General features: G+C 46.9%; 1 protein-coding gene and 1 long non-coding RNA gene across 5 annotated transcripts in view; both read right to left on the bottom strand.

The window, feature by feature from the left end:
* LOC118376826 (unconventional myosin-VIIa-like) overlaps positions 1-26607 on the bottom strand; it is a 109296-nt gene that overhangs the window by 75630 nt on the left and 7059 nt on the right. Inside the window, exons 5-9 of the mRNA XM_052467409.1 lie at positions 24623-24807; positions 23255-23376; positions 22920-23062; positions 22509-22622; positions 21393-21546 (exon numbers count right to left, since the gene is read on the bottom strand). Coding sequence (XP_052323369.1) covers positions 21393-21546; positions 22509-22622; positions 22920-23062; positions 23255-23376; positions 24623-24807 — 718 coding nt within the window. The remainder of the gene's footprint in view (positions 1-21392; positions 21547-22508; positions 22623-22919; positions 23063-23254; positions 23377-24622; positions 24808-26607) is intronic.
* On the bottom strand, positions 1104-20859 carry LOC127908644 (uncharacterized). 4 transcript variants are annotated; one of them, XR_008067878.1, is made up of 6 exons: positions 20319-20656; positions 17833-18058; positions 13374-13824; positions 11150-11560; positions 3778-3818; positions 1104-1166 (listed from the first exon to the last, which is right to left on the bottom strand). It is a non-coding gene; the product is annotated as an uncharacterized LOC127908644 (long non-coding RNA). The 4 variants fall into 4 exon arrangements; XR_008067879.1 differs by lacking the exons at positions 1104-1166; positions 3778-3818; positions 11150-11560 and adding an exon at positions 12489-12613 and having other exon boundaries at positions 13184-13824; XR_008067877.1 differs by lacking the exons at positions 1104-1166; positions 3778-3818; positions 11150-11560 and adding an exon at positions 20849-20859 and having other exon boundaries at positions 12689-13824; positions 20319-20456.

The raw sequence follows: 26607 nt of genomic DNA, 5'->3' as shown, positions 1-26607 counted from the left end.
GACCAGGAGAGAGGGTTAAGGGTAAAGTCCCAATCCTGGACCAGGAGAGAGGGGCTGGGATGAAGTCCCAAACCTAGACATATAAACCTCTCCTCCCTGATCCTGACCTTCAGACATATAAACCTCTCCTCTCCTCCCTGATCCCGACCTTCAGACATATAAACCTCTCCTCTCCTCCCTGATCCCGACCTTCAGACATATAAACCTCTCCTCTCTGATCCTGACCTTCAGACATATAAACCTCTCCTCCCTGATCCTGACCTTCAGACATATAAACCTCTCCTCTCTGTTCCTGACCTTCAGACATATAAACCTCTCCTCCCTGATCCTGACCTGACATATAAACCTCTCTTCAGACATATAAACCTCTCCTCAGACCTCCTCTTCAGACATATAAACCTCTCCTCCCTGATCCTGATCTTCAGACATATAAACCTCTCCCTCTCCTGATCCTGACCTTCAGACATATAAACCTCTCCTCTCCCTGATCTTCAGACATATAAACCTGATCCGACCTTCAGACATATAAACCTCTCCTCCCTGATCCTGATCTTCAGACATATAAACCTCTCCTCTCCTCTCTGATCCTGACCTTCAGACATATAAACCTCTCCTCCCTGATCCTGACTTCTTCAGACATAACACCTCTCCTCTCCTCCCTGATCCTGACCTTCAGACATATAAATCTCTCCTCCCTGATCCTGACCTTCAGACATATAAACCTCCTCTCCTCCCTGATCCTGACCTTCAGACATATAAACCTCTCCTCCTGATCCTGACCTTCAGACATATAAACCTCTCCTCTGATCCTGATCTTCAGACATATAAACTCTCCTCTCTGATCCTGACCTTCAGACATATAAACCTCCTCCCTGATCCTGACCTTCAGACATATAAACCTCTCCTCTCTGATCCTGACCTTCAGACATATAAACCTCTCCTCTCCTCCTCCTGATCCTGACCTTCAGACATATAAACCTCTCCTCTCTGATCCTGACCTTCAGACATATAAACCTCTCCTCCCTGATCCTGACCTTCAGACATATAAACCTCTCCTCTCCTCCCTGACCTTCAGACATATAAACCTCTCCTCTCCTCCTGATCCCGACCTTCAGACATATAAACCTCTCCTCTCCTCTCTGATCCTGACCTTCAGACATATAAACCTCTCCTCTCCCTGATCCTGACCTTCAGACATATAAACCTCTCCTCCCTGATCCTGACCTTCAGACATATAAACCTCTCTCCCTGATCTGACCTTCAGACATATAAACCTCTCCTCCCTGATCCTGACCTTCAGACATATAAACCTCTCCTCCCTGATCCTGACCTTCAGACATATAAAACTCTCCTCCTCTGATCCTGACCTTCAGACATATAAACCTCTCCTCCCTGATCCTGACCTTCAGACATATAAACCTCTACTCTCTGATCCTGACCTTCAGACATATAAACCTCTCCTCCCTGATCCTGACCTTCAGACATATAAACCTCTCCTCCCTGATCCTGACCTTCAGACATATAAACCTCTCCTCTCCTCCCTGATCCTGACCTTCAGACATATAAACCTCTCCTCTCCTCCCTGATCCTGACCTTCAGACATATAAACCTCTCCTCTCCTCCTGATCCTGACCTTCAGACATATAAACCTCTCCTCTCCTCTCTGATCCTGACCTTCAGACATATAAACCTCTCCTCTCTGATCCTGACCTTCAGACATATAAACCTCTCCTCTCTGATCCTGACCTTCAGACATATAAACCTCTCCTCTCTGATCCTGACCTTCAGACATATAAACCTCTCCTCCCTGATCCTGACCCTCATCCTGACCTTCAGACATATAAACTCTCTCTCTCTCCTGATCCTGACCTTCAGACATATAAACCTCTCCTCTCCTCTCTGATCCTGACCTTCAGACATATAAACCTCTCCTCTCCTGATCCTGACCTTCAGACATATAAACCTCTCCTCTCTGATCCTGACTTTCAGACATATAAACCTCTCCTCCCTGATCCTGACCTTCAGACATATAAACCTCTCCTCTCCTCCCTGATCCTGACCTTCAGACATATAAACCTCCTCTCCTCCTGATCCTGACCTTCAGACCTCCTCTCTGATCTGATCAGACATATAAAATCCTGACCTTCAGACATATAAAACCTCTCCTCCCTGATCCTGACCTTCAGACATATAAACCTCTCCTCTGATCCTGACCTTCAGACATATAAACCTCTCTCTCTGATCCTGACCTTCAGACATATAAACCTCTCCTCTCCTCCCTGATCCTGACCTTCAGACATATAAACCTCTCCTCTCTGATCCTGACTTTCAGACATATAAACCTCTCCTCTCCTCCCTGATCCTGACCTTCAGACATATAAACCTCTCCTCTCCTCCCTGATCCTGACCTTCAGACATATAAACCTCTCCTCTCCTCCCTGATCCTGACCTTCAGACATATAAACCTCTCCTCCTCTGATCCTGACCTTCAGACATATAAACCTCTCCTCTCTGATCCTGACCTTCAGACATATAAACCTCTCCTCTCTGATCCTGATCTTCAGACATATAAACCTCTCCTCCCTGATCCTGACCTTCAGACATATAAACCTCTCCTCCCTGATCCTGACCTTCAGACATATAAACCTCTCCTCTCCTCCCTGATCCTGACCTTCAGACATATAAACCTCTCCTCCCTGATCCTGACCTTCAGACATATAAACCTCTCCTCTCCTCCCTGATCCTGACCTTCAGACATATAAACCTCTCCTCTCCCTGATCCTGACCTTCAGACATATAAACCTCTCCTCCCTGATCCTGACCTTCAGACATATAAACCTCTCCTCTCTGATCCTGACCTTCAGACATATAAACCTCTCTCTCCCTGATCCTGACCTTCAGACATATAAACCTCTCCTCCCTCCTGACCTTCAGACATATAAACCTCTCCTCCCTGATCCTGACCTTCAGACATATAAACCTCTCCTCTCCTCCCTGATCCTGACCTTCAGACATATAAACCTCTCTCTCCTCTGATCCCTGACCTTCAGACATATAAACCTCTCCCTCCCTGATCCTGACCTTCAGACATATAAACCTCTCCTCCCTGATCCTGACCTTCAGACATATAAACCTCTCCTCTCCTCCCTGATCCTGACCTTCAGACATATAAACCTCTCCTCTCTGATCCTGACCTTCAGACATATAAACCTCTCCTCTCCTCTCTGATCCAGACCTTCAGACATATAAACCTCTCCTCTCTGATCCTGACCTTCAGACATATAAACCTCTCCTCCCTGATCCTGACCTTCAGACATATAAACCTCTCCTCCCTGATCCTGACCTTCAGACATATAAACCTCTCCTCTCCTCCCTGATCCTGACCTTCAGACATATAAACCTCTCCTCCCTGATCCTGACCTTCAGACATATAAACCTCTCCTCCCTGATCCTGACCTTCAGACATATAAACCTCTCCTCCTCTGATGGTGACCTTCAGACATATAAACCTCTCCTCCCTGATCCTGACCTTCAGACATATAAACCTCTCCCTCCTCCCTGATCCTGACCTTCAGACATATAAACCTCTCCTCTCCTCCCTGATCCTGACCTTCAGACATATAAACCTCTCCTCCCTGATCCTGACCTTCAGACATATAAACCTCTCCTCCCTGATCCTGACCTTCAGACATATAAACCTCTCCTCTCCTCCCTGATCCTGACCTTCAGACATATAAACCTCTCTCCTCTCTGATCCTGACCTTCAGACATATAAACCTCTCCTCTGCTCTCTGATCCTGACCTTCAGACATATAAACCTCTCCTCTCCTCCCTGATCCTGACTTTCAGACATATAAACCTCTCCTCCCTGATCCTGACCTTCAGACATATAAACCTCTCCTCCCTGATCCTGACCTTCAGACATATAAACCTCTCCTCCCTGATCCTGACCTTCAGACATATAAACCTCTCCTCCCTGATCCTGACCTTCAGACATATAAACCTCTCTCTCCTCTGTGATCCTGACCTTCAGACATATAACCTCTCCTCCCTGATCCCGACCTTCAGACATATAAACCTCTCCTCTCTGATCCTGACCTTCAGACATATAAACCTCTCCTCCCTGATCCTGACCTTCAGACATATAAACCTCTCCTCCCTGATCCTGACCTTCAGACATATAAACCTCTCTCTCCTCCCTGATCCTGACCTTCAGACATATAAACCTCTCCTCCCTGATCCTGACCTTCAGACATATAAACCTCTCCTCCCTGATCCTGACCTTCAGACATATAAACCTCTCCTCTCCTCCCTGATCCTGACCTTCAGACATATAAACCTCTCCTCTCCTCCCTGATCCTGACCTTCAGACATATAAACCTCTCCTCTCCTCTCTGATCCTGACCTTCAGACATATAAACCTCTCCTCTCTGATCCTGACCTTCAGACATATAAACCTCTCCTCCCTGATCCTGACCTTCAGACATATAAACCTCTCCTCCCTGATCCTGACCTTCAGACATATAAACCTCTCCTCTCCTCCCTGATCCTGACCCTCAGACATATAAACCTCTCCTCTGCTCTCTGATCCTGACCTTCAGACATATAAACCTCTCCTCTCTGATCCTGACCTTCAGACATATAAACCTCTCCTCCCTGATCCTGACCTTCAGACATATAAACCTCTCCTCCCTGATCCGGACCTTCAGACATATAAACCTCTCCTCTCCTCCCTGATCCTGACCTTCAGACATATAAACCTCTCCTCTCTGATCCTGATCTTCAGACATATAAACCTCTCCTCCCTGATCCTGACCTTCAGACATATAAACCTCTCCTCTCCTCACTGATCCTGACCTTCAGACATATAAACCTCTCCTCTCCTCCCTGATCCTGACCTTCAGACATATAAACCTCTCCTCCCTGATCCCGACCTTCAGACATATAAACCTCTCCTCTCTGATCCTGACCTTCAGACATATAAACCTCTCCTCCCTGATCCTGACCTTCAGACATATAAACCTCTCCTCCCTGATCCTGACCTTCAGACATATAAACCTCTCCTCTCCCTGATCCTGACCTTCAGACATATAAACCTCTCTCTCCTCCCTGATCCTGACCTTCAGACATATAAACCTCTCCCTCCTCCCTGATCCTGACCTTCAGACATATAAACCTCTCCTCTCCTCCCTGATCCTGACCTTCAGACATATAAACCTCTCCTCCCTGATCCTGACCTTCAGACATATAAACCTCTCCTCTCTGATCCTGATCTTCAGACATATAAACTCTCCTCTCCTCCCTGATCCTGACCTTCAGACATATAAACCTCTCCTCCCTGATTCCTGACCTTCAGACATATAAACCTCTCCTCCCTGATCCTGACCTTCAGACATATAAACCTCTCCTCTCCTCCCTGATCCTGACCTTCAGACATATAAACCTCTCCTCCTCTCTGATCCTGACCTTCAGACATATAAACCTCTCCTCCTCCTGATCCTGACCTTCAGACATATAAACCTCTCCTCTCCTCCCTGATCCTGACCTTCAGACATATAAACCTCTCCTCTCCTCCTGATCCTGACCTTCAGACATATAAACCTCTCCTCTCTGATCCTGACCTTCAGACATATAAACCTCTCCTCTCCTCTCTGATCCTGACCTTCAGACATATAAACCTCTCCTCCCTGATCCTGACCTTCAGACATATAAACCTCTCCTCCCTGATCCTGACCTTCAGACATATAAACCTCCTCTCCTCCCTGATCCTGACCTTCAGACATATAAACCTCTCCTCCCCTTCAGACATATAAACCTCTCCTCCCTGATCCTGACCTTCAGACATATAAACCTCTCCTCCCTGATCCTGACCTTCAGACATATAAACCTCTCCTCCCCTCCCTCCCGACCTTCAGACATATCCTCTCCTCCCTGATCCTGACCTTCAGACATATAAACCTCTCCTCTCTGATCCTGACCTTCAGACATATAAACCTCTCCCTGATCCCGACCTTCAGACATATAAACCTCTCCTCCCTGATCCTGACCTTCAGACATATAAACTCTCCTCCCTCCCTGATCCTGACCTTCAGACATATAAACCTCTCCTCTCCTCCCTGATCCTGACCTCATATAAACCTCCCCTGATCCTGACCTTCAGACATATAAACCTCTCCTCCCTGATCCTGACCTTCAGACATATAAACCTCTCCTCTCCTCCCTGATCCTGACCTTCAGACATATAAACCTCTCCTCTCTGATCCTGACCTTCAGACATATAAACCTCTCCTCTCTGATCCTGACCTTCAGACATATAAACCTCTCCTCTCCTCTCTGATCCTGACCTTCAGACATATAAACCTCTCCTCTCTGATCCTGACCTTCAGACATATAAACCTCTCCTCTCCTCCCTGACCTGACCTTCAGACATATAAACCTCTCCTCTCCTCCTGATCCTGACCTTCAGACATATAATCCCTCAGACTCTGAACCTCTCCCTGATCCTGACCTTCAGACATATAAACCTCTCCTCCCTGATCCTGACCTTCAGACATATAAACCTCTCCTCTCCTCATGATCCCGACCTCAGACATATAAACCTCCCTGATCCTGACCTTCAGACATATAAACCTCTCCTCCTCTGATCCTGACCTTCAGACATATAAACCTCTCCTCTCCTCTCTGATCCTGACCTTCAGACATACCTCTCCTCCCTGATCCTGACCTTAAACATATAAACCTCTCCTCCCTGATCCTGACCTTCAGACATATAAACCTCTCCTCCCTGATCCTGACCTTCAGACATATAAATCCCTGATCCTTCAGACATATAAACCTCTCCTCCTGATCCTGACCTTCAGACATATAAAAACTCAGACTAAACCTCTCCTCCCTGATCCTGACCTTCAGACATATAAATAAACCTCTCCTCCCTGATCCTGACCTTCAGACATATAAACCTCTCCTCCCTGATCCTGACCTTCAGACATATAAACCTCTCCTCTCCTTCATGATCCTGACCTTCAGACATATAAACCTCTCCTCCCTGATCCTGACCTTCAGACATATAAACCTTCAGACATATAAACCTCTCCTCCCTGATCCTGACCTTCAGACATATAAACCTCTCCTCCCTGATCCTGACCTTCAGACATATAAACCTCTCCTCCCTGATCCTGACCTTCAGACATATAAACCTCTCCTCCCTGATCCTGACCTTCAGACATATAAACCTCTCCTCCCTGATCCTGACCTTCAGACATATAAACCTCTCCTCTCCTGATCCTGACCTTCAGACATATAAACCTCTCCTCTCCTCCCTGATCCTGACCTTCAGACATATAAACCTCTCCTCCCTCCCGACTTTCAGACATATAAACCTCTCCTCCCTGATCCCGACCTTCAGACATATAAAGATCCTGACCTTCAGACATATAAACCTCTCCCTCCCTGATCCTGACCTTCAGACATATAAACCTCTCCTCTCCTCCCTGATCCTGACCTTCAGACATATAAACCTCTCCTCTCTGACGACCTTCAGACATATAAACCTCTCCTCCCTGATCCTGACCTTCAGACATATAAACCTCTCCTCCCTGATCCTGACCTTCAGACATATAAACCTCTCCTCCCTCCTGATCCTGACCTTCAGACATATAAACCTCTCCTCTCCTCCCTGATCCTGACCTTCAGACATATAAAATCCTGACCTTCAGACATATAAACCTCTCCTCCCTGATCCTGACCTTCAGACATATAAACCTCTCCTTCCTGATCCTGACCTTCAGACATATAAACCTCTCCTCCCTGATCCTGACCTTCAGACATATAAACCTCTCCTCTCTGATCCTGACCTTCAGACATATAAACCTCTCCTCTCCTCTCTGATCCTGACCTTCAGACATATAAACTCCTCTCTGATCCTGACCTTCAGACATATAAACCTCTCCTCCCTGATCCTGACCTTCAGACATATAAACCTCTCCTCTCTGATCCCGACCTTCAGACATATAAACCTCTCCCTGATCCTGACCTTCAGACATATAAACCTCTTCTCCCTGATCCTGATCTTCAGACATATAAACCTCTCCTCTCCTCCCTGATCCTGACCTTCAGACATATAAACCTCTCCTCTCCTCTCTGATCCTGACCTTCAGACATATAAACCTCTCCTCTCTGATCCTGACCTTCAGACATATAAACCTCTCCTCCCTGATCCTGACCTTCAGACATATAAACCTCTCCTCCCTGATCCTGACCTTCAGACATATAAACCTCTCCTCTCCTTCATGATCCCGACCTTCAGACATATAAACCTCTCCTCCCTGATCCTGACCCTCAGACATATAAACCTCTCCTCTCCTCTCTGATCCTGACCTTCAGACATATAAACCTCTCCTCTCCTCTCTGATCCTGACCTTCAGACATATAAACCTCTCCTCCCTGATCCTGACCTTCAGACATATAAACCTCTCCTCCCTGATCCTGACCTTCAGACATATAAACCTCTCCTCCCTGATCCTGACCTTCAGACATATAAACCTCTCCTCCCTGATCCTGACCTTCAGACATATAAACCTCTCCTCTCTCCCTGATCCTGACCTTCAGACATATAAACCTCCCTCCCCTGATCCTGACCTTCAGACATATAAACCTCTCCTCCTGATCCTGACCTTCAGACATATAAACCTCTCCTCTCTGATCCTGACCTTCAGATCCCTGACCTTCAGACATATAAACCTCTCCTCCCTGATCCTGACCTTCAGACATATAAACCTCTCCTCCTGATCCTGACCTTCAGACATATAAACCTCTCTCCTCCCTGATCCTGACCTTCAGACATATAAACCTCTCCTCTCCTCCCTGATCCTGACCTTCAGACATATAAACCTTCAGACATATAAACCTCTCCCTGATCCTGACCTTCAGACATATAAACCTCTCCTCCCTGATCCTGACCTTCAGACATATAAACCTCTCCCTGATCCTCTTCCTAAATCCTGACATATAAACCTCTCCTCTCCCTGATCCTGACCTTCAGACATATAAACCTCCCTGATCCCTCTCCTCTCTGATCCTGACCTTCAGACATATAAACCTCTCTCTCCTCCCTGATCCCTTCAGACTAAATCCTCCCGACCTTCAGACATATAAACCTCTCCTCCCTGATCCTGACCTTCAGACATATAAACCTCTCCTCCCTGATCCTGACCTTCAGACATATAAACTCTCCTCCTCCTCCCTGATCCTGACCTTCAGACATATAAACCTCTCCCTCCTCCCTGATCCTGACCTTTTGACATATAAACCTCTCCTCCCTGATCCTGACCTTCAGACATATAAACCTCTCCTCCCTGATCCTGACCTTCAGACATATAAACCTCTCCTCTCCTTCCTGATCCTGACCTTCAGACATATAAACCTCTCCTCCCTGATCCTGACCCTCAGACATATAAACCTCTCCTCTCTGATCCTGACCTTCAGACATATAAACCTCTCCTCTCCTCCTGATCCTGACCTTCAGACATATAAACCTCTCCTCTCTGATCCTGACCTTCAGACATATAAACCTCTCCTCCCTGATCCTGACCTTCAGACATATAAACCTCTCCTCTCTGATCCCGACCTTCAGACATATAAACCTCTCCTCCCTGATCCTGACCTTCAGACATATAAACTGATATCAGACAAACCTCTCCTCTCCTCCCTGATCCTGACCTTCAGACATATAAACCTCTCCTCTCTGATCCTGACCTTCAGACATATACACCTCTTCTCTCTGATCCTGACCTTCAGACATATAAACCTCTCCTCCTGACCTTCAGACATATAAACCTCTCCTCCTGATCCTGACCTTCAGACATATAAACCTCTCCTCTCCTTCTGATCCTGACCTTCAGACATATAAACCTCTCCTCCCTGATCCTGACCTTCAGACATATAAACCTCTCCTCCCTGATCCTGACCTTCAGACATATAAACCTCTCCTCTCCTCTGATCCCGACCTTCAGACATATAAACCTCTCCTCCTGATCCTGACCCTTCAGACATATAAACCTCTCCTCTCCTTCTGATCCTGACCTTCAGACATATAAATCCTGACCTTCAGACATATAAACCTCTCCTCTCCTGATCCTGACCTTCAGACATATAAACCTCTCCTCCCTGATCCTGACCTTCAGACATATAACCTCTCCTCCCTGATCCTGACCTTCAGACATATAAACCTCTCCTCCCTGATCCTGACCTTCAGACATATAAACCTCTCCTCTCCTCCTGATCCTGACCTTCAGACATATAAAGCTCTCCTCCCTGATCCCGACCTTCAGACATATAAACCTCTCCTCTCTGATCCTGACCTTCAGACATATAAACCTCTCCTCTCTGATCCTGACCTTCAGACATATAAACCTCTCCTCTCCTCCCTGATCCTGACCTTCAGACATATAAATCCTGACCTTCAGACATATAAACCTCTCCTCCCTGATCCTGACCTTCAGACATATAAACCTCTCCTCTCCTTCCTGATCCTGACCTTCAGACATATAAACCTCTCCTCCCTGATCCTGACCTTCAGACATATAAACCTCTCCTCTCCTCCCTGATCCTGACCTTCAGACATATAAACCCTCTCCTCCTGACCTTCAGACATATAAACCTCTCCTCCCTGACCTTCAGACATATAAACCTCTCCTCCTGACCTGATCCCGACCTTCAGACATATAAACCTCTCCTCTCCTCCCTGATCCTGACCTTCAGACATATAAACCTCTCCTCCCTGATCCTGACCTTCAGACATATAAACCTCTCCTCCCTCCTGACCTTCAGACATATAAACCCTCCTCCTGATCCTGACCTTCAGACATATAAACCACTCCTCCCTGATCCTGACCTTCAGACATATAAACCTCTCCTCCTCCCTGATCCTGACCTTCAGACATATAAACCGTCAGACATATAAACCCTCCCCTGATCCTGACCTTCAGACATATAAACCTCTCCTCTCTGATCCTGACCTTCAGACATATAAACCTCTCCTCTCCTCCCTGATCCTGACCTTCAGACATATAAACCTCTCCTACCTGATCCTGACCTTCAGACATATAAACCTCTCCTCTCCTCCCTGATCCTGACCTTCAGACATATAAACCTCTCCTCTCCTCCCTGATCCTGACCTTCAGACATATAAACCTCTCCTCCCTGATCCTGACCTTCAGACATATAAACCTCTCCTCCCTGATCCTGACCTTCAGACATATAAACCTCTCCTCTCCTTCCTGATCCCGACCTTCAGACATATAAACCTCTCCTCCCTGATCCTGACCCTCAGTCATATAAACCTCTCCTCTCTGATCCTGACCTTCAGACATATAAACCTCTCCTCTCCTCTCTGATCCTGACCTTCAGACATATAAACCTCTCCTCTCTGATCCTGACCCTCAGTCATATAAACCTCTCCTCCCTGATCCTGACCTTCAGACATATAAACCTCTCCTCTCTGATCCCGACCTTCAGACATATAAACCTCTCCTCCCTGATCCTGACCTTCAGACATATAAACCTCTTCTCCTCCTGATCTTCAGACATATGAACCTCTCCTCTCCTCCCTGATCCTGACCTTCAGACATATAAACCTCTCCTCCCTGATCCTGACCTTCAGACATATAAACCTCTCCTCTCCTCCCTGATCCTGACCTTCAGACCTTCAGACATATAAACCTCTCTCTCCTCTCTGATCCTGACCTTCAGACATATAAACCTCTCCTCTCTGATCCTGACCTTCAGACATATAAACCTCTCTCTCCTCCCTGATCCTGACCTTCAGACATATAAACCTCTCTCTCTGATCCTGACCTTCAGACATATAAACCTCTCCTCCCTGATCCTGACCTTCAGACATATAAACCTCTCCTCTCCTCCCGATCTTCAGACATATAAACCTCTCCTCCCTGATCCTGACCCTCAGACATATAAACCTCTCCTCTCCCCTGATCCTGACCTTCAGACATATAAACCTCTCCTCTCCTCCCTGATCCTGACCTTCAGACATATAAACCTCTCCTCCCTGATCCCGACCTTCAGACATATAAACCTCTCCTCCCTGATCCTGACCTTCAGACATATAAACCTCTCCTCCCCTCCCTGATCCCGACCTTCAGACATATAAACCTCTCCTCTCCTCCCTGATCCTGACCTTCAGACATATAAACCTCTCCTCCCTGATCCTGACCTTCAGACATATAAACCTCTCCTCCCTGATCCCGACCTTCAGACATATAAACCTCTCCTCCCTGATCCTGACCTTCAGACATATAAACCTCTCCTCCCTGATCCTGACCTTCAGACATATAACCTCTCCTCCCTGATCCTGACCTTCAGACATATAAACCTCTCCTCCCTGATCCTGACCTTCAGACATATAAACCTCTCCTCTCCTCCTTGATCCTGACCTTCAGACATATAAACCTCTCCTCTCCTCCTGATCCTGACCTTCAGACATATAAACCTCTCCTCCCTGATCCCGACTTTCAGACATATAAACCTCTCCTCCCTGATCCCGACCTTCAGACATATAAACCTCTCCTCCCTGATCCTGACCTTCAGACATATAAACCTCTCCTCCCCTCCCTGATCCCGACCGTCAGACATATAAACCTCTCCTCTCCTCCCTGATCCTGACCGTCAGACATATAAACCTCTCCTCTCTGATCCCGACCTTCAGACATATAAACGTCTCCTCCCTGATCCCGACCTTCAGACATATAAACCTCTCCTCCCTGATCCTGACCTTCAGACATATAAACCTCTCCTCCCCTCCCTGATCCCGACCGTCAGACATATAAACCTCTCCTCTCCTCCCTGATCCTGACCTTCAGACATATAAACCTCTCCTCCCTGATCCTGACCTTCAGACATATAAACCTCTCCTCCCTGATCCTGACCTTCAGACATATAAACCTCTCCTCTCCTTCCTGATCCCGACCTTCAGACATATAAACCTCTCCTCCCTGATCCTGACCCTCAGTCATATAAACCTCTCCTCTCTGATCCTGACCTTCAGACATATAAACCTCTCCTCTCCTCTCTGATCCTGACCTTCAGACATATAAACCTCTCCTCTCTGATCCTGACCTTCAGACATATAAACCTCTCCTCCCTGATCCTGACCTTCAGACATATAAACCTCTCCTCTCTGATCCCGACCTTCAGACATATAAACCTCTCCTCCCTGATCCTGACCTTCAGACATATAAACCTCTTCTCCCTGATCCTGATCTTCAGACATATGAACCTCTCCTCTCCTCCCTGATCCTGACCTTCAGACATATAAACCTCTCCTCTCCTCTCTGATCCTGACCTTCAGACATATACACCTCTCCTCTCTGATCCTGACCTTCAGACATATAAACCTCTCCTCCCTGATCCTGACCTTCAGACATATAAACCTCTCCTCCCTGATCCTGACCTTCAGACATATAAACCTCTCCTCTCCTTCATGATCCCGACCTTCAGACATATAAACCTCTCCTCCCTGATCCTGACCCTCAGACATATAAACCTCTCCTCTCTTCTCTGATCCTGACCTTCAGACATATAAACCTCTCCTCTCCTCTCTGATCCTGACCTTCAGACATATAAACCTCTCCTCCCTGATCCTGACCTTCAGACATATAACCTCTCCTCCCTGATCCTGACCTTCAGACATATAAACCTCTCCTCCCTGATCCTGACCTTCAGACATATAAACCTCTCCTCTCCTCCCTGATCCTGACCTTCAGACATATAAAGCTCTCCTCCCTGATCCCGACCGTCAGACATATAAACCTCTCCTCTCTAATCCTGACCTTCAGACATATAAACCTCTCCTCTCTGATCCTGACCTTCAGACATATAAACCTCTCCTCTCCTCCCTGATCCTGACCTTCAGACATATAAACCTCTCCTCCCTGATCCTGACCTTCAGACATATAAACCTCTCCTCCCTGATCCTGACCTTCAGACATATAAACCTCTCTCTCCTCCTGATCCCGATCTTCAGACATATAAACCTCTCCTCCCTGATCCTGACCTCAGACATATAAACCTCTCCTCTCCTCCCTGATCCTGACCTTCAGACATATAAACCTCTCCTCTCCTCCCTGATCCTGACCTTCAGACATATAAACCTCTCCTCCCTGATCCCGACCTTCAGACATATAAACCTCTCCTCCCTGATCCTGACCTTCAGACATATAAACCTCTCCTCCCCTCCCTGATCCCGACCGTCAGACATATAAACCTCTCCTCTCCTCCCTGATCCTGACCTTCAGACATATAAACCTCTCCTCTCTGATCCCGACCTTCAGACATATAAACCTCTCCTCCCTGATCCTGACCTTCAGACATATAAACCTCTCCTCCCTGATCCTGACCTTCAGACATATAAACCACTCCTCCCTGATCCTGACCTTCAGACATATAAACCTCTCTCTCTCCCTGATCCTGACCTTCAGACATATAAAGCTCTCTCCTGATCCGTCAGACATATAAACCTCTCCTCTCTGATCCTGACCTTCAGACATATAAACCTCTCCTCTCTGATCCTGACCTTCAGACATATAAACCTCTCCTCTCCTCCCTGATCCTGACCTTCAGACATATAAACCTCTCCTACCTGATCCTGACCTTCAGACATATAAACCTCTCCTCTCCTCTCTGATCCTGACCTTCAGACATATAAACCTCTCCTCTCCTTCCTGATCCTGACCTTCAGACATATAAACCTCTCCTCTCCTCCCTGATCCTGACCTTCAGACATATAAACCTCTCCTCTCTGATCCCGACCTTCAGACATAAACGTCTCCTCCCTGATCCCGACCTTCAGACATATAAACCTCTCCTCCCTGATCCTGACCTTCAGACATATAAACCTCTCCTCCCCTCCCTGATCCCGACCGTCAGACATATAAACCCTCCTCTTCTCCCTGATCCTGACCTTCAGACATATAAACCCCTCCTCCCTGATCCTGACCTTCAGACATATAAACCTCTCCTCCCTGATCCCGACCTTCAGACATATAAACCTCTCCTCTCCTTCCTGATCCCGACCTTCAGACATGTAAACCTCTCCTCCCTGATCCTGACCCTCAGTCATATAAACCTCTCCTCTCTGATCCTGACCTTCAGACATATAAACCTCTCCTCTCCTCCCTGATCCTGACCTTCAGACATATAAACCTCTCCTCCCTGATCCTGACCTTCAGACATATAAACCCTCTCCCTGATCCTGACCTTCAGACATATAAACCTCTCCTCTCCTTCCTGATCCTGACCTTCAGACATATAAACCTCTCCTCCCTGATCCTGACCCTCAGTCATATAAACCTCTCTCTGATCCTGACCTTCAGACATATAAACCCTCTCTCCTCTCTGATCCTGACCTTCAGACATATAAACCTCTCCTCTCTGATCCTGACCTTCAGACATATAAACCTGATCCTGACCTTCAGACGTATAAACCTCTCCTCTCTGATCCCGACCTTCAGACATATAAACCTCTCCTCCCTGATCCTGACCTTCAGACATATAAACCTCTTCTCCCTGATCCTGATCTTCAGACATATAACCTCTCCTCTCCTCCCTGATCCTGACCTTCAGACATATAAACCTCTCCTCCCTGATCCTGACCTTCAGACATAAAACCTCTCCTCTCCTCCCTGATCCTGACCTTCAGACATATAAAGCTCTCCTCCCTGATCCCGACCGTCAGACATATAAACCTCTCCTCTCTAATCCTGACCTTCAGACATATAAACCTCTCCTCTCTGATCCTGACCTTCAGACATATAAACCTCTCCTCTCCTCCCTGATCCTGACCTTCAGACATATAAACCTCTCCTCCCTGATCCTGACCTTCAGACATATAAACCTCTCCTCCCTGATCCTGACCTTCAGACATATAAACCTCTCCTCTCCTTCATGATCCCGATCTTCAGACATATAAACCTCTCCTCCCTGATCCTGACCCTCAGACATATAAACCTCTCCTCTCCTCCCTGATCCTGACCTTCAGACATATAAACCTCTCCTCTCCTCCCTGATCCTGACCTTCAGACATATAAACCTCTCCTCCCTGATCCTTTCAGACCTGATTCAGACATATAAACCTCTCCTCCTCCCTGATCCTGACCGTCAGACATATAAACCTCTCCTCTCCTCCCTGATCCCGTTCTTCAGACATATAAACCTCTCCTCCCTGATCCTGACCTTCAGACATATAAACCTCTCCTCCCTGATCCTGACCTTCAGACATATAAACCTCTCCTCCCTGATCCTGACCTTCAGACATATAAACCTCTCCTCCCTGATCCTGACCTTCAGACATATAAACCTCTCCTCCCTGATCCTGACCTTCAGACATATAAACCTCTCCTCCCTGATCCTGACCTTCAGACATATAAACCTCTCCTCCCTGATCCTGACCTTCAGACATATAAACCTCTCCTCTCCTCCCTGATCCTGACCTTCAGACATATACACCTCTCCTCCCTGATCCTGATCTTCAGACATATAAACCTCTCCTCTCTGATCCTGACCTTCAGACATATAAACCTCTCCTCTCTGATCCTGACTTTCAGACATATAAACCTCTCCTCCCCTCCCTGATCCCGACCGTCAGACATATAAACCTCTCCTCTCCTCCCTGATCCTGACCGTCAGACATATAAACCTCTCCTCTCTGATCCCGACCTTCAGACATATAAACGTCTCCTCCCTGATCCCGACCTTCAGACATATAAACCTCTCCTCCCTGATCCTGACCTTCAGACATATAAACCTCTCCTCCTCCCTGATCCTGACCGTCAGACATATAAACCTCTCCTCTCCTCCCTGATCCTGACCTTTTGACATATAAACCTATCCTCCCTGATCCTGACCTTCAGACATATAAACCTCTCCTCCCTGATCCTGACCTTCAGACATATAAACCTCTCCTCTCCTTCCTGATCCCGACCTTCAGACATATAAACCTCTCCTCCCTGATCCTGACCCTCAGTCATATAAACCTCTCCTCTCTGATCCTGACCTTCAGACATATAAACCTCTCCTCTCCTCTCTGATCCTGACCTTCAGACATATAAACCTCTCCTCTCTGATCCTGACCTTCAGACATATAAACCTCTACTCCCTGATCCTGACCTTCAGACATATAAACCTCTCCTCTCTGATCCCGACCTTCAGACATATAAACCTCTCCTCCTGATCCTGACCTTCAGACATATAAACCTCTTCTCCCTGATCCTGATCTTCAGACATATGAACCTCTCCTCTCCTCCCTGATCCTGACCTTCAGACATATAAACCTCTCCTCTCCTCTCTGATCCTGACCTTCAGACATATACACCTCTTCTCTCTGATCCTGACCTTCAGACATATAAACCTCTCCTCCCTGATCCTGACCTTCAGACATATAAACCTCTCCTCCCTGATCCTGACCTTCAGACATATAAACCTCTCCTCTCCTTCATGATCCCGACCTTCAGACATATAAACCTCTCCTGACCTGACCCTCAGACATATAAACCTCTCCTCTCCTCTCTGATCCTGACCTTCAGACATATAAACCTCCTCTCTCTCCTCTCTAATCCTGACCTTCAGACATATAAACCTCTCCTCCCTGATCCTGACCTTCAGACATATAAACCTCTCCTCCCTGATCCTGACCTTCAGACATATAAACCTCTCCTCCCTGATCCTGACCTTCAGACATATAAACCTCTCCTCTCCTCCCTGATCCTGACCTTCAGACATATAAACCTCTCCTCCCTGATCCTGACCTTCAGACATATAAACCTCTCCTCTCTGATCCTGACCTTCAGACATATAAACCTCTCCTCTCTGATCCTGACCTTCAGACATATAAACCTCTCCTCTCCTCCCTGATCCTGACCTTCAGACATATAAACCTCTCCTCCCTGATCCTGACCTTCAGACATATAAACCTCTCCTCCCTGATCCTGACCTTCAGACATATAAACCTCTCCTCTCCTTCATGATCCCGATCTTCAGACATATAAACCTCTCCTCCTGATCCTGACCCTCAGACATATAAACCTCTCCTCTCCTCCCTGATCCTGACCTTCAGACATATAAACCTCTCCTCTCCTCCCTGATCCTGACCTTCAGACATATAAACCTCTCTCCTCCCTGATCCCGACTTTTAGACATATAAACCTCTCCTCCCTGATCCTGACCTTCAGACATATAAACCTCTCCTCCCCTCCCTGATCCTGACCTTCAGACATATAAACCTCTCCTCTCTCCCTGATCCTGACCTTCAGACATATAAACCTCTCCTCCCTGATCCTGACCTTCAGACATATAACCTCTCCTCCCTGATCCTGACCTTCAGACATATAAACCTCTCCTCCCTGATCCTGACCTTCAGACATATAAACCACTCCTCCCTGATCCTGACCTTCAGACATATAAACCTCTCCTCTCCTCCCTGATCCTGACCTTGACATATAAAGCTTCAGACCGTCAGACATATAAACCTCTCTCTCTCTGATCCTGACCTTCAGACATATAAACCTCTCCTCTCTGATCCTGACCTTCAGACATATAAACCTCTCCTCTCCTCCCTGATCCTGACCTTCAGACATATAAACTCTCCTACCTGATCCTGACCTTCAGACATATAAACCTCTCCTCTCCTCTGATCCTGACCTTCAGACATATAAACCTCTCCTCTCCTTCCTGATCCTGACCTTCAGACATATAAACCTCTCCTCTCCTCCCTGATCCTGACCTTCAGACATATAAACCTCTCCTCTCTGATCCCGACCTTCAGACATAAACGTCTCTCCCTGATCCCGACCTTCAGACATATAAACCTCTCCTCCCTGATCCTGACCTTCAGACATATAAACCTCTCCTCCCTCCCTGATCCCGACCGTCAGACATATAAACCTCTCTCTCCCTGATCCTGACCTTCAGACATATAAACCCCTCCTCCCTGATCCTGACCTTCAGACATATAAACCTCTCCTCCCTGATCCCGACCTTCAGACATATAAACCTCTCCTCTCCTTCCTGATCCCGACCTTCAGACATAAACCTCTCCTCCCTGATCCTGACCCTCAGTCATATAAACCTCTCCTCTCTGATCCTGACCTTCAGACATATAAACCTCTCCTCTCCTCCCTGATCCTGACCTTCAGACATATAAACCTCTCCTCCCTGATCCTGACCTTCAGACATATAAACCTCTCCTCCCTGATCCTGACCTTCAGACATATAAACCTCTCCTCTCCTTCCTGATCCTGACCTTCAGACATATAAACCTCTCCTCCCTGATCCTGACCCTCAGTCATATAAACCTCTCCTCTCTGATCCTGACCTTCAGACATATAAACCTCTCCTCTCCTCTCTGATTATGACCTTCAGACATATAAACCTCTCCTCTCTGATCCCGACCTTCAGACATATAAACCTCTCCTCCCTGATCCTGACCTTCAGACATATAAACCTCTTCTCCTGATCCTGATCTTCAGACATATGAACCTCTCCTCTCCTCCCTGATCCTGACTTTCAGACAAATAAACCTCTCCTCCCTCCCAAATCCTGACCTTCAGACATATAAACCTCTCCTCTCCTCCCTGATCCTGACCTTCAGACATATAAACCTCTCCTCTCCTCTCTGATCCTGACCTTCAGACATATACACCTCTCCTCTCTGATCCTGACCTTCAGACATATAAACCTCTCCTCCCTGATCCTGACCTTCAGACATATAAACCTCTCCTCCCTGATCCTGACCTTCAGACATATAAACCTCTCCTCTCCTTCATGATCCCGACCTTCAGACATATAAACCTCTCCTCCCTGATCCTGACCCTCAGACATATAAACCTCTCCTCTCCTCTCTGATCCTGACCTTCAGACATATAAACCTCTCCTCTCCTCTCTGATCCTGACCTTCAGACATATAAACCTCTCCTCCCTGATCCTGACCTTCAGACATATAAACCTCTCCTCTCCTCCCTGATCCTGACCTTCAGACATATAAAGCTCTCCTCCCTGATCCTGACCTTCAGACATATAAACCTCTCTCTCTGATCCTGACCTTCAGACATATAAACCTCTCCTCTCCTCTCTGATCCTGACCTTCAGACATATAAACCTCTCCTCTCCTCCCTGATCCTGACCTTCAGACATATAAACCTCTCCTCCCTGATCCTGACCTTCAGACATATAAACCTCTCCTCCCTGATCCTGACCTTCAGACATATAAACCTCTCCTCTCCTTCATGATCCTGATCTTCAGACATATAAACCTCTCCTCCCTGATCCTGACCCTCAGACATATAAACCTCTCCTCTCCTCCCTGATCCTGACCTTCAGACATATAAACCTCTCCTCTCCTCCCTGATCCTGACCTTCAGACATATAAACCTCTCCTCCCTGATCCCGACCTTCAGACATATAAACCTCTCCTCCCTGATCCCGACCTTCAGACATATAAACCTCTCCTCCCTGATCCTGACCTTCAGACATATAAACCTCTCCTCTCCTCTCTGATCCTGACCTTCAGACATATAAACCTCTCCTCTCCTCCCTGATCCTGACCTTCAGACATATAAACCTCTCCTCCCTGATCCTGACCTTCAGACATATAAACCTCTCCTCCCTGGTCCTGACCTTCAGACATATAAACCTCTCCTCTCCTTCTGATCCCGATCTTCAGACATATATAAACCTCAGACATATAAACCTCTCTCCCTGATCCTGACCTTCAGACATATAAACCTCTCCCTCCCCTGATCCTGACCTTCAGACATATAAACCTCTCCTCCCTGATCCCGACTTTCAGACATATAAACCTCTCCTCCCTGATCCCGACCTTCAGACATATAAACCTCTCCTCCCTGATCCTGACCTTCAGACATATAAAAACCTTCAGACATATAAACCTCCTCCCTGATCCCGACCTTCAGACATATAAACCTCTCCTCCCTGATCCTGACCTTCAGACATATAAACCTCTCCTCCCCCCTGATCCTGACCTTCAGACATATAAACCTCTCCTCCTCCTCCCTGATCCTGACCTTCAGACATATAAACCTCTCCTCCCTGATCCTGACCTTCAGACATATAAACCTCTCCTCCCTGATCCCGACCTTCAGACATATAAACCTCTCCTCCCTGATCCTCCTGATCCTGACCTTCAGACATATAAACCTCTCCTCTCCCTGATCCTGACCGTCAGACATATAAACCTTCACCTTCAGACATATCCTGACCTTCAGACATATAAACCTCTCCTCCCTGATCCCGACCTTCAGACATATAAACCTCTCCTCCCTGATCCCGACCTTCAGACATATAAACCTCTCCTCCCTGATCCCGACCTTCAAAGTGGACGTTTCCCAGGTGCAGCATGGCGGCCAGCAGTTTGTTGATCTCCCAGGAGTCATTCTCAGAGAACATCAGGATCTTCATGGCCGAGCGGAAGTGGGCGTACTCCTTAATGTCATCACGCCCATCGCAACTGGTGCAGTTACCCTGACAACGCAGAAGGACAACAACCAGGCTCAGAACAAGGATGATACAGATGCATTTTGGATCTGGTCCCCATTTACATCAATGAACAATTATCCGTTCACAACTCATACAGAAGCACTGTTCATTTTTATTTAATCTTTATTTATTTTTTTGGTGTGAATTTTACCCCCCTTTTTCTCCCCAATTTCGGTGGTATCCAATTGTTTTAGTAGCTACTATCTTGTCTCATCGCTATAACTCCCGTACGGGCTCGGGAGAGACGAAGGTTGAAAGTAATGCGTCCTCCGATACACAACCCAACCAAGCCGCACTGCTTCGTTAACACAGCGCGCATCCCAACCCGGAAGCCAGCCGCACCAATGTGTCGGAGGAAACACCGTGCACCTGGCAACCTTGGTTAGCGCGCACTATCCCAGGTGTTGGTAGTAGTACCAATGAGGTCCATAAACACAATACATGTAAATACAAACTATTAGCATATACACTGAGTATACCAAACATTAAGAACACCTTCCTAATATTGTGTTGTCCCATGTTGACTCCAACGTTTCCCACAGTTGTGTCAGGTTGTCTGGATGTCCTTTGGGTGGAGGACCATTCTTGATACACACAGGGAAACTGTTGTGTGTGGAAAAACCCAGCAGCGTTGCAGTTCTTGACACCAACCAGTGCCTGGCACCTACTACCATACCTCGTTCAAAGACACTTCAATATTTTGTCTTGCCCGTTCACCCTCTGAATGGCACACACACACACAGTTCATGTCTCAATTGTCTCACAATTTTAAAATCCTTCTTTAACCTGTCTCCTCCCCTTCATCTACACTGATTGAAGTGGATTTAACAAGTGACATCAATAAGGGATCGTAGCTTTCGCTTGGATTCACCTGGTCAGTCTGTGTCATGGAAAGGGCAGGTGTTCTTAATGTTTTGTCCACTCTGTGTATATGTCTGTGTTGTTACCATGGTGAGGTAGTTGTACTCGGAGGCGTTGCCTAGAGACAGGATCTTCTTCTGTTCAGCTGGCATCCCCATCAACATACAGTAGAAGATGTGGTAGTTCCTCTCCTCAGGGGCCTGACGAACAAACACCCCTTTAATTGTCACACCCCTTTAATTGTCACACCCCTTTAATTGTAACACCCCCTTTAACTGTAACACCCCCTTTAATTGTAACACCCCCTTTATTGTAACACCCCTTTAATTGTAACACCCCCTTTAATTGTCACACCCCTTTAATTGTCACACCCCTTTAATTGTAACACCCCTTTAATTGTAACACCCCCTTTAATTGTCACACCCCTTTAATTGTAACACATATTTATTGACATTCTCTCATGGATGTAAATGTATGTATGGATGTAAATCCTATACCTGTCTGCAGACGCGAGACTTCTCCAAGAGGTACTGTTCTATCTTAGCCCCTTCGATGGCCCCGCCCTTAGTGAAGTTAATGTCTATGTACTTCCCAAAACGACTGGAATTGTCATTGCGGATGGTTTTGGCATTACCAAAGGCTGAAAGAATAAGCAGAAGTTAAAATATGTTTGTAAGGTAGTGAATAAAATAAAAATGTCATTATAAAAGGGTCCACAGGGAGAACAGATTGAAATCACATTCATTGATTATTCAGGTGCAACAAGATCCTAGCCTGATGAAACGCATGAATCAAATCAAATGAAATGCTCTTTACGCCCCAAAGCCTTTACCCTCCAGTATAGGGTTAGCCTCCAGAATCTGCTGTTCTATCCAGGAGTGCTGTCCGCTGACAGCAGCTAGGAACTGCAGCATCAACTTGGTGCTCTCGGTCTTTCCAGCTCCAGACTCGCCACTGAAACACACAGGAAACATTGTTTTTTTTTAAAGGCTTTTACAATCTAAATGTACTCTTCTAGTTGATTTTATCATGGTGTATGGTCCTGGATTTCTCAAACCTAGTTACCCCCCCCCCCCAAACACACAGGGGCAACACAAAATAAACGTGTTGAATCAAAAAGTTGTTTCCACTTTGATTTTCCTCCAAAGAAAATCAATATGATGACGTTTGAATCGATGTTGAAAACTGATTGCATTTTTTATTTTTTATTAAAAAGTCAATATTGTTTTCAGTGGCGACCCGTCATTCTCAACTACCTGGTTAAATAAAGGTTGAATTTTAAAAAATTCAGGGCAGGTGGGGCAGATTATAAATATGTATTTTTTTTGTGTGGGGGGCTTTATTGCATGTTATTTTGGCATACGTGTCACATATCAGCTTGCAAACCATGTAAACAAATATATATACATATATCATTGAGTTAATAAAGCTGCATACAAAGGTTTTCTTGAGTGAGGCAGTTCTGTTGGGACGCTGACAGTTTGTCACCGTTACAGAGTGTGTTGTTTAGTATTTACGTTGTGCAGAGGCTTTGGATCCTTCTTTGTTGTTGTCCCCCCCCCCCCAACAAGATCGACCTGCTAAAACCGCCACTGGTTGACCTTTGAACCCAATGACATGTTACGTGTTTTTGTTATTGATTTCACGTTGAAATCAAGTGAGTTGACAACCCCACCAAATCTAGACGTTGAACTGATGATGTATGTGTACAACCTCCTGGCCCTCCCCCCTCCTCTCTCCTCCCTCTCTCCCCCCTCCCTCTCCTCCCCCTCTCACCCCCTTCCTCTCCTCCCTCTCCTCCCTCTCACACTCTCTCCTCCCCTCTCACCCCCCTTCCTCTCCTCCCTCTCCCTCCTCTCCCTCCTCTCCCCCTTCCTTCCTTCCTTCCTTCCTTCCCCCTTCCTTCCTTCCTTCCTTCCCCTTCCTTCCCCTTCCTTCCTCCCTCCCTCACCTCTCCCTCCCTCTCCCCCTCTCCCTCCCTCCTCCCCTCCTCCCCTCCCCCTCTCCCTCCCTCTCCCTCCCTCCTCCTCCCTCCCCCTCCCTCCCCCCCCTCCCCTCCCTCCCCTCCCCCTCCCTCCCTCCCTCCCTCCCTCCCTCCCTCTCCCCCTCCCTCCCTCTCCCTCCTCTCCTCCTCCCTCTCCCCCTCCCTCCCCCCTTCCTCCCTCCCTCCCTCCCTCCCTCCCTCTCCCCCCTCTCCGACCTGATGACACAGCACTGGTCCTTCTTGTTGCGTCTCATGTTGAAGAAGCAGCTGTCTGCGATGGCGAACACGTGTGGCGGCAGCTCTCCCAGCCGGCGGTCCGTGTACAGATGCACCTGCTCTGTAGTATAGAGAGGCAGCAGCTGGTACGGGTTCACTGCCACCAGAATGGAGCCTGTGTAAGTCTAGACACAACACAGAGAACGTTGTGGCTGTCACACACGCAGTGGTACTGAGAAGGGTGATGTGAGCGTGTGTGTGAGTGTCTGTTATTGTGTGAGACTGAGAGAGACGTTATCCGTCAGAACGTGCCACTACTGATGAAAAGAGTGTGTGTCCAACAACACCATTCCATTAAAACAACATTCAGTAACGCTACAGTATAACCCTTAGTCTCGCTTGCCTGAGAAAGAGGCTATACAACCTCCTCCAGCCAGGACACAGCGCAGAGAGGCTACTCAGTCAAGGAAGTGTTCATGATTTACTGTCCAGATACCATGACAACCAGACAACCAATGGTTTGACATTTAAAGGCCTCGTGCAGTCAGAATTCAGTTTGTTTCATTTATCTGTGTTTTATCTCATATTGTACCACAGCTTTTATTTTTATTTTTTTAATCAGTGTTATTTCCTGACAGTTGCTGGTTGAAAATACAATCTACACTGGACCTTCTAATCAGCAGGTCTGCATGAGGGCGGGAGTCTCGGGAGTATCCATGGCGACGTCACCAGGCAGTAAATTGATTCATAGACCAATAATATCGACAGTTCCAAACCTCTCTGCCAATAACAGCTAGCTTTCCCCCCCTTCCCACTCAGACCACTCCCAGACAGTCCTAGCAAAAGTCTCTCTTGAAAAATATTTTTTTTTTGTTGTTTGTTGCCCATTTCAATAGAAATCTATTACGGTAAAGTAAGAAATGATTTAATAATTGAAATAAAAACATTTGCATTGTGTCTTTTATTTTTTTTAAACTCAGTTATGATACTAAAACCTACTATCTATAAAGGTTAGAAAGTCACTGCAATGGGTTTGGTGTTTAGAAAGACACATATAAAATATCAAACCAAACATCGTCCCCTGTTGTCTATATTTCTATAACAAGTCCTGATTCATGAAAGCAAGCAGACAAACAGTGGTTTAGGGTGTTGGCAGCTTGGCAGGGCAACACCGGAACGTTCTCATTCAACACATAAGAGGAACATTAGTCTCTATGGAGACAAACACCCGTGTGATTATCCTAACTACAGGGCAAAGTCTATCTATCTGTCACAGACAGAGCATTCACTTCAGTCAGAGAGGAATACTGTGCTGAGTCTCCATTAGAGCCTAAACCACCAGTCATCATTGTGAATGGGGTTATTTTTAACCAATAAGATGACCGTTGAGTCTTTGCATAATGTTTGATCACTTATGATCAGTGGTCTGTCAATAAAAATATATGTGGTTCTACCGGTTCTACCAGACTCTACCCGGTTCTACCAGACTCTACCCGGTTCTACCAGACTCTACCTGGTTCTACCTGACTCTACCAGACTCTACCTGGTTTAACCAAACTCTACCAGACTCTACCAGACTCTACCAGACTCTACCAGACTCTACCCGGTTCTACCTGACTCTACCCGGTTCTACCAGACTCTACCCGGTTCTACCAGACTCTACCTGGTTCTACCTGACTCTACCCGACTCTACCTGACTCTACCCGGTTCTACCTGACTCTACCCGGTTCTACCAGACTCTACCCGGTTCTACCAGACTCTACCCGGTTCTACCAGACTCTACCCGGTTCTACCAGACTCTACCCGGTTCTACCAGACTCTACCCGGTTCTACCAGACTCTACCCGGTTCTACCAGACTCTACCCGGTTCTACCTGACTCTACCCGGTTCTACCTGACTCTACCCGGTTCTACCTGACTCTACCAGACTCTACCCGGTTCTACCTGACTCTACCAGACTCTACCCGGTTCTACCTGACTCTACCA

Source organism: Oncorhynchus keta, chromosome 1, assembly GCF_023373465.1.
Source record: "Oncorhynchus keta strain PuntledgeMale-10-30-2019 chromosome 1, Oket_V2, whole genome shotgun sequence".
In the NCBI taxonomy this organism is placed as follows: domain Eukaryota; kingdom Metazoa; phylum Chordata; class Actinopteri; order Salmoniformes; family Salmonidae; genus Oncorhynchus; species Oncorhynchus keta.
Note: the sequence above shows the minus strand (reverse complement) of the source record. Positions and strands in the feature narration are given on the sequence as shown.